At 44.3% G+C, this 8,647-nt stretch overlaps 1 protein-coding gene across 2 annotated transcripts in view; it reads left to right on the forward strand.

The window, feature by feature from the left end:
• The window catches only part of EPB41L4B (erythrocyte membrane protein band 4.1 like 4B), a 148,371-nt gene that overhangs the window by 79,954 nt on the left and 59,770 nt on the right, over positions 1-8,647 (forward strand). Inside the window, exons 15-16 of one of the 2 annotated variants that reach the window (XM_007449794.1) lie at positions 391-455; positions 2,263-2,410. In XM_007449794.1, coding sequence (XP_007449856.1) covers positions 391-455; positions 2,263-2,410 — 213 coding nt within the window. Of the gene's footprint in view, positions 1-390; positions 456-2,262; positions 2,411-8,647 lie in introns of those variants that run through there. The other variant, XM_007449793.1, reaches the window with a different exon arrangement.

Genomic DNA, 8,647 nt, shown 5'->3' on the forward strand with positions numbered 1-8,647 from the left:
CCTGCTGCCTTGGCATCCTCTGTCCAGTCCTTGTCTGTTTGCAGATGTAACTGTTTACACACAGTTGTTGTCAGTTTCAGCAACGGCAGAAATTGTTTCTAAAGAATAAATTACCCGCATTCTCTCCGTCTCTCTGGCCCCTTCCGTGGGTTCCCTTGGGAGAGATGAGTATTGCCTTGCCTGGGCGCTCTAGGGCACCCTTTCAAGGCAGATGCCTTCCGCTTTCTTCTTGGAGGGCAGCCCCCAGCCTTTGTCACGGGGGAAACGTGATATCCTGGGAAACGTGCACTCCCCCAGCCAGGGTTCAGTAAGAGCCTCTCCATTCACAGCCGGTGAAGACCATTGAAAGCAAAGGGCATCTAATAATCGAGTTTGGTGTTTTATTTCTAGCCTCAGTATCACCCCAATCTTCACCCCAGCCAGCCTCGGTGGCACCCGCACTCTCCAAACATCAGGTAAGTACCTGAGCTCATAGAGCCGTCCTTTCCCAAGCTCTCCTTGTCAACTTAGTTATGAATTGAAATTCTGCATCAGAAACAGCTGTTAAAGAGTTGTCTTGTCCCGGAAGAGATGAATAGCTTGCAAAGCAAAATAAGCCGGTGATGGGTCTGGATTTACTAAAGTTATGCTTGATGAAATAAAGATGAACTGGGTGGGGTTTTTTGTTTTGTTTTGTTTTGTTTTAGTCATTCTAACCTCAGATATTTGGGGTTTGGTTTTATGTTTGAAATGTTACTTAAAATTTCTAAGTAACCTTTTCCCGTCCTGAGAATTCATTTACTAAAAATAAGACTAAAGCTCAGGGACTTCTGTTGTGGGATTTTTTGAAAGGATTTTTTTTTTTTTTCCCAGGGATGGGGTGGAGGGTTGCTTTTTGTGGTGATGGATCTTTTTCTAAAGCTAGGGGTCGGTAAACTTTTTCTGTAAAGGGCCAGATAGATAGTCAGTATTTTCAGCTTTGTGGTCTCTGTCACAACTACTCAACTCTGCCATGGTAGCTTGAAAGCAGCCACAGATGATACAGAAGTGAATGGGCCTGATTGTGTTCCCATAAAGCCTATTTATGAAAATAGACAGTGTGGGATTTAGGCTGAGGGCCGTGTTTACCCACCTCTGCCCTAACCTACCACAGTCCTTCCTAAGTAAACTGGCACCTGCCTTGTTGCATTTACAGTTAAGCTTGAGATTTTTTTTTAATGCCAGCTTTGTAAAGGCAAACGTTCCTTTCATGATTTGAATTTCAGATCAGTCTTAATTGGTGTTTATGTGTGAAGCTCTTTCAGAAACATAGTTGGTGAATTCAGTTTGCATAAAGTTATTTCTTAGTGAGACTGCTAGCCTTGCTCCTTGAGAAAGTGCGGCGAATGGAGTGATGGGAATAAATCCATTGAGAACAGGGCAAATGAGAGCAGTTAGTTCTTGATAGTTCTGACCAAGTTTGCTGGGGATCCTGTAGGACAACAGTGCAGTCTGATCATAAGCACTTGATACATGTAACATTTAAAAGCAAGTTAAACTAGTGAAGTAATACTTCTGAATGTTTCTGTGTTGCAAAGGCCGTTTCCTTTCCAGACATGAGACACAGAGAGACCTATAGAAATGCTTTTTAATTTAACCTTGTGTTTATAAAATTTAGCACTTATTTTTGCCTGTTTTACCGTATTGGTTTCCTTGTGAGGCAGACCTGGCTGGGAATGCTAGGGAGGCTGGACCGGTGCTGCTTGCAGGTGGCCCTGCTGCCTGGCAGTATCAGTGTCACCTGCAAACTTGTTCATGCAGAGTCCCAGCCCCACCCCAGACCTACTGCATCAGAATCTCTGGGGGTGGTTCCCAACATATTGTGTTTTATCAGACTCTCCAGGAAAGGAGAATTATTTGGTCCAGCACTTTTGGAAAATGCTGCATGAGGCGTTCACAGTGTCCATTCACATGACAACAGTTCTTGAGAATTCCCGTAGAAAAGGAACCTTTTTCACCACCACCTAGCTTTCCCCAGACTGACTTGATCATCAGACACCCTTTGAGGGATGATGGCACAGCCATGGGCAGAGCTGTTCTCAACTTGGAAGTTGATAGAGGACCCACATCTGAATTTTTTAAATACTCGAAAGTAGAAAATCCATTCATTTCCATCTGAAAGCCATCCCCATTTATGTGGTTCATGGTTTTTCTTGTCCATTTCCTTTGTGCTTGTGTTGTCTCACTCACCTCTCTGAATTGTCTTCATACCCCCACTGACCACTCACTCTGCGAACAAAACAGGCCGTCCTTTCAGGATGACAGGCCGCATTGGAAAGCATCGGCCAGTGGAGATGACAGCCATTTCGATTATGTCCACGACCAGAACCAGAAGAACTTAGGAGGAATGCAAAGTACGATGTATCGAGATAAACTCATGACTGCACTTTGAGATACTGAAGCGTCTTACTTCCATTCACCATCATAGTTTCGTTACATCCCATGGAAAGTGTCTTGGCATCCCGTGGACGTGTTTGTAGAAATGTCTTCTAGGAATAGTTCTGAAAGGTGTTTTCAGTGTCTGTGTAAATATTTGAAAATAACCCCAATAGGTAGTCCTAACTTACTGTTGACTGCATTCTCAAAAAATGAAGCTAGTTAAAGGCTCAGGAATCGTTTTGATATTCTGATTTTAAAATTGGAGTATAAGTCTGTGTTTATCGTATTGCTGTGTACCTGATGTTTCTTTGTTATTTAATGAATGGGACCAAAGAAAACCAGAAAAACTTGGGAAGATCGCTCCGTAGAGAGTACCATATAGTACAGCGGTGGGAACTGAGGTCACTGGGGGCCCAGCCTCTGCCATTGTGTGATCTTGGACAGACCATCTCCCCTCTGTTGGCCTCATTTTCCCCGTCTGAAAAGAGCAAGTTGGACTAAATGATCACAAGGTCCTCTCTAGCTCTACAGTTCTGTGATTTATCAACATTTAATATTCTTAGGCTGAGGACATAACATTCACACCTTCTTTAACAGAGGGTTACCTCTTTCAAAAGCTGAATAAAGTATATAACATGTTAAAGGTTATATCAGTACAGGGAGATTTTGAATTTCCTATCTTAAAGCAGTTTAGTCATTTTGAATTCTCGCAGTTTCATTAATCAGAAATCACATAGCCTTTATTTTTATAGAAGTTGCTGTTCAAGTACAAGAATAATTTTTTAATGTCTTAACGATTGGTGCTTCTAACTTGCGTGCTTTCAGAAGACATAATTATGAATGCACACTGTCAATACATAGAGTTCGAGGGTTGGTTTTTATCCTAGGCTTCATTCTTTTAAGAAGCAACATGCAATATGAGATGCATTTATGGCTCAAATTGAAGCGTGTAAAATTTTAGTGAAGTTGTGCCAAAGCATCCCGTGCAAGAGGATAGGAGGGTGTTGCACAGTCTTTCTGTAGAACCAGAAATCAATATGTTGCCTTTTAGGGTAGAACTCAATACCAAACTCTTTATTTCCCACCCCCGTTTCAAGCCCCCGAGTAAGACCTTTTTTTCCTCCTGATACATAGGCCTGAGATACTTTCCTTAGTATTTTTGTGAAATCCATTCTTGTGCCATTTTTTATATATGTAATTGTAATTTGGCCCTTTTAAGCCTTTTTTTAAAAAAAAAATGTGTTTCCCTCCCTTGAGATAGTTTATTGCCAAAATCTGATCTCTTTTTTTTTTTGGTTACCACAAAAATCTATCCAGAAGGAGGGAATCAGCTGCACACCGTGCACAGTGGAGTTGATCACCTATAAACGCTCCCTAAGATACATGTTTACAGGTGTATTTCCTTTTAGCAGATGTTTTGGTCCTCAGTTTATGTGCTGCATACAGATAATTGTGTTCTGAATCTTTTGATTTCATTGATACATTTTTACAAATGTGTTTGTGAGGAATAAAGATTATTCTTGCTTTTTTTTTTTTTTTTTTGACTCCATCTTCCTTTCATGCTGCACAAGAGGTATCATTTGTGGATGAAGTAGGTGATGGGACTTTGGAAGTCTGAAGGTGCACATTCAGTTAGGTGGCATGGAGTAAACTCATCCTGGAATGAGGCTGCTCTTAGGAAGGGTGGCCCTTTTTGTAGGCTCCGTGGCTGAGGTGTTTATTCATCTGGGGTAGCTTTGGTGAAGGTTCTGATCACAGGTGGCAGTGGGCCTTCCGCTGTAACAGTCCTGTGGTGAGGGTGGGTGTTTGCCCTGGCGATTGCTGCTGTTCCCGGCAGAGAGACCTCCAAACCTGTGTCTGTGGCCTCCTGGAGATTGTGTACGCTTATCTAATAACCTCTAATAAATACCTTTCTGCCTGAAGTACCTTGAGTGGATCATCTTCCTTATGCTGCACAAGAGGTATCATTTGTGGATGAAGTAGGTGATGGGACTTTGGAAGTCTGAAGGTGCACATTCAGTTAGGTGGCATGGAGTAAACTCATCCTGGAATGAGGCTGCTCTTAGGAAGGGTGGCCCTTTTTGTAGGCTCCGTGGCTGAGGTGTTTATTCATCTGGGGTAGCTTTGGTGAAGGTTCTGATCACAGGTGGCAGTGGGCCTTCCGCTGTAACAGTCCTGTGGTGAGGGTGGGTGTTTGCCCTGGCGATTGCTGCTGTTCCCGGCAGAGAGACCTCCAAACCTGTGTCTGTGGCCTCCTGGAGATTGTGTACGCTTATCTAATAACCTCTAATAAATACCTTTCTGCCTGAAGTACCTTGAGTGGATTCAGTTGTCTGCAACCAAGAGGTCTAACCAGTGTGCATACATATTAATTGTTAAAGGAAGCCTACGGTTTTCATCCTTCAACTTGGCGGACCTTTCTCTACTGCATTTGACAGTGGTGACCACTCACTCACAGCTTCTTGAAACTAATCTCTTGATTTCTGTGATCTCTGCTTCTCTAGCCCTTGGACTTTTTCTTCTGTCTTTGTCACAGCCTCTTCTGTCTTCCTCTTAAATATTGGTGTTCTCCCAGGGTTCTTCCTCTGCCCACTGCTTTTCTCCCTGATCACAGTCTACCTGCCCTTCTCATCTTGTCAAGATTTTATAAGTGCTGTTGACTCTGAAGCTATTATTTCTAATGCAGACTACTCTGTGAGTTTTTATACTGACATTTCAACCTCTATATCCTTGTACACCTCAGACGTCACATGTCAAAACTTAAATTTATCCTCTTCTACTGAAAAAAACAAAACACAGTAACTTCACCTGACTTCTCTTCTTTCTCACCAGGGTAAGCATTTATACATCATCTGCAGCTCCTCTCCCTTTTGCCACCCATGTCCAAGCAGTCCTCAGGTCTGTTCAGCTTGCCTCCTTAGTTTTTGTATGTAGCCCTTCCTCCCTCCTTATCAACACTGATCTTGGAGCAGCATCTTCTGTCTGGCACTGATCTCTCTGACTCCAGTCTCCCGACGATCTCATTCTCCTCGCAATCACTGGAGTAATCTTTCTAGAACACCGTCTGATTGCGTCCTTGCAGTGCTTGATATCTGCCAGGGTTCTCCATGACCCACAAGATGAAGTCCAAGGCCTTCTCTGGAATTGCCCCGCTATCTGCTCCTGTCCTGTTGCTCTAGCTAGCGTATTTTTCCCCCATTTCTCACCCTCCTGTTTAAACTCCTACACCACCAAACTGCTTGTAGTTCCTGGCATTCACCGTACCCTGCTGTTACTCCCATCTGTGCCTTTGCAAATACTGTTCCTTCTGCCGAAAATGCTGTCACTCTCATCCTCTTTACCCAACTCCTGCTCATCCCTTAAGCCTCTGCTCAGACGCTGGCTATCTTCTCCCAGGGACTCTGACTGCCTCCACCCGCCTCTGCAAATTGGGCTAGTTCCTGTGCACTGCTCCTCTACTCCCCACAGCCCCCGTGTATATCTGTGATGTATTCACTATTTTGTGTTAAAACTGCCTTTCTTATTCATCTCATCTTGGAGACTGTACGTTCCTTAAGTGTAAGCTTTGTGTCACACTCTCCTTTGTTCCCCGGTGCCTGATGAGTAGCAGGTGCTCAATGAATGTCTGCTCAGCAGATGAATTATTCTGCATTCATTCTAAAGGAAACATTTAACCAGATAACAGGCAGGAATACATCACTTCTGAGCTGGTCTGAAGGTATCTGAACAACTGTATCCAGCTGGGAGCATCATCTTTTGAGCAGGACTTTGCCCACCACGTATGTTCTGGATTCATCTGCTAAATGTGAATATTATTCACTGTGCCCACGGCATTCTCATGGGAGGCACCACTATAATTTTGAGTGGGGCAAACGACGGTCCAGCCGTGTGATACTGGGAACGCCGGTAGGTTGACACTGATCCACAGAAATGTACAGGGGCTAGTAGCCAGATGTGCGCCTCAGACTCTGCATATGTCACTTCACTTGATCTTCCCAACTGCTCTGTGAGGTGGGTGATATTCTTTTCACACGTGGGGAAGTTCAGGCTTAGGGTCTAACCAAGCAGCTTGCCCATGGTCGCTCAGAATTCTGACTTCAAAGTCTGTGTTCTCCGCTCCTGTGCTTTAAGGCCTCTCACTGCTGATTATTCCACCATCTGGGACCCTGTCGATCCACATCTCCAGGAGACTCTTACTAGATGATGTTGAAGAGTTCACTCCACTGAAATCCAGAACTGCCAGAAAGCCACGTTCCACCACTATCAGTGCAGTGACCGTCTGCCTCTCCTCGCACATAACCTTGCTCATCACCATCACCAGTGAGCTAGCAACCCTTCCCAATACCCCGCCCGTCCCCTCACCCCTCCTCCAGCAGTCTAGTCACCCTGTCCACGCAGGCATTTCTGTACCAGCAGCCCCCTTTTCAAAGGAGCGGAGGTTGAGCGTTATTTTCTTAGCGAGCCACTCATTTGATATGATCCCCTTCCTTCCCGAGAGCTCACAGACTGGTCATTTCTTCTGGAATATTACCTGCCAGCAAAGCCAAACTCAGTATTCCATAAACTAATGGGGTTCGCTTTTTGCACTTTTGGAACTCAGTTACTTACTGGTCTTGATCGTCCGCTGTTTTTCCGTGATCCCTGAGAATATCTAACAGTGAATTGACAGTATCGTCAGATTGATGTAATTCGTGTGGACTGGAAGTCTTGAAATCATGTCAGGTAATTACCTTGGCCTTCAAAACCCTCCTGCTTGTTTCATTTCTTGGTCTACCACTTCCACTGAAAATGGTCCTCCTTAACAGTGAAGATGAAGGAGTAAGGACAGTGCAGGAGTCCTTTGTTTTTCTTGCCTGTTAATATCCCACCATGCTTCCAGGTCAGTGACTCCAGCCTCCTGGGCCCTGCTCTGAACACAACAAATGATAGATCCTTTTTGTTGCCCTTAATTTTTCCAGCTTTTAACTAGTCTTTTAAGATCTGAGCTCATCAAAGAGCTCCTTGAGCAGCCGCATTGATCCATTTGGATCAGTATTTCCCACACACGGCTCTAAGTGAATTCCCTGACTGACTGAATCTTCCAGAAGTACCAGGTAAATACCCTAAATAGCCCTAGAATGATTTGCTTCCACCATTTTGCTATAGGAGGCAACAAATGCCTAGGCAAAGGCATAAGGGGGCAAACTGCAGCTAAAGAAAGGAAAGTCCCTTCACACATGGAAGGTGGCACATTTTAAGAGATAACCTAAAAGGTGAAATAGAGGTGAAATTGACATTCAGCTGAGACTCCACTAAAGAAGAAATCCTCAACAATTCTGCAAAAAGGCCCATTTCCCCCCAAATTAGGAAGCCAAATAATCTCTTGGACAGCTTGTTAAAAATGGAGATTGTGAGGCTCTATTTAGGTGGTCAGGGTGAGACCTAAGAACCTTCCTTTTAGTGGTCACTCCAAGGAGAGTCTGAGGTGGGCAGGCGCAGGACCACACTTTGGAAAAGCACAGCTTCCTGTCTTGTTATGTTTGCCCTTGTTTTAGTGGCTCAATTTTTAACTAATTAGAGGCCAACTCTTTTTCTTTTTTTTAAACATCTTTATTGGAGTATAATTGCTTTACAATGGTGTGTTCGTTTCTGCTTTATAACAAAGTGAATCAGTTATACATGTACATATTCTTTTTCTTAAAGAGGCATGATGTTCAAAAGTAAATGGACGGGGACTTCCCTGGTGGCGTAGTGGTTAAGAATCCACCTGTTGGTGCAGGGGACACGGGTTCGAGCCCTGGTCCGGGAAGATCCCACATGCTGCAGGGCAACTAAGCCCGTGCACCACAACTACTGAGCCTGTGCTCTAGAGCCCACGAGCCACAACTACTGAGCCCGTGCGCCACAACTACTGAAGCCTGCGCGCCAAGAGCTCGTGCTCCACAACAAGAGAAGCCACCGCAGTGAGAAGCCCGTGCGCTGCAATGAAAAGTAGCCCCCGCTCGCCGCAACTAGAGAAAGCCTACACACAGCAACGAAGACCCAACGCAGCCAAAAATAAATTAAAAAAAAAAAAAAGTAAACGGACGGATACATCATAATCAGCTACATCTGTCTGCTCAGCATAGCTTTGCACTTCCTTGGGCTCATGGTGAAGCAGAAGAATGTAAGGATTCTAGTGGTTCTTTATATGGCTTTAATTTCATCACAGCCTCCCTCCCCCCAAATCTTTCAAACCAAGACTTAGGTCATTGTTGGGCCCTCCTGCTGA

Source organism: Lipotes vexillifer, unplaced genomic scaffold (assembly GCF_000442215.2).
Source record: "Lipotes vexillifer unplaced genomic scaffold, Lipotes_vexillifer_v1.1 scaffold230, whole genome shotgun sequence".
NCBI lineage: Eukaryota > Metazoa > Chordata > Mammalia > Artiodactyla > Lipotidae > Lipotes > Lipotes vexillifer.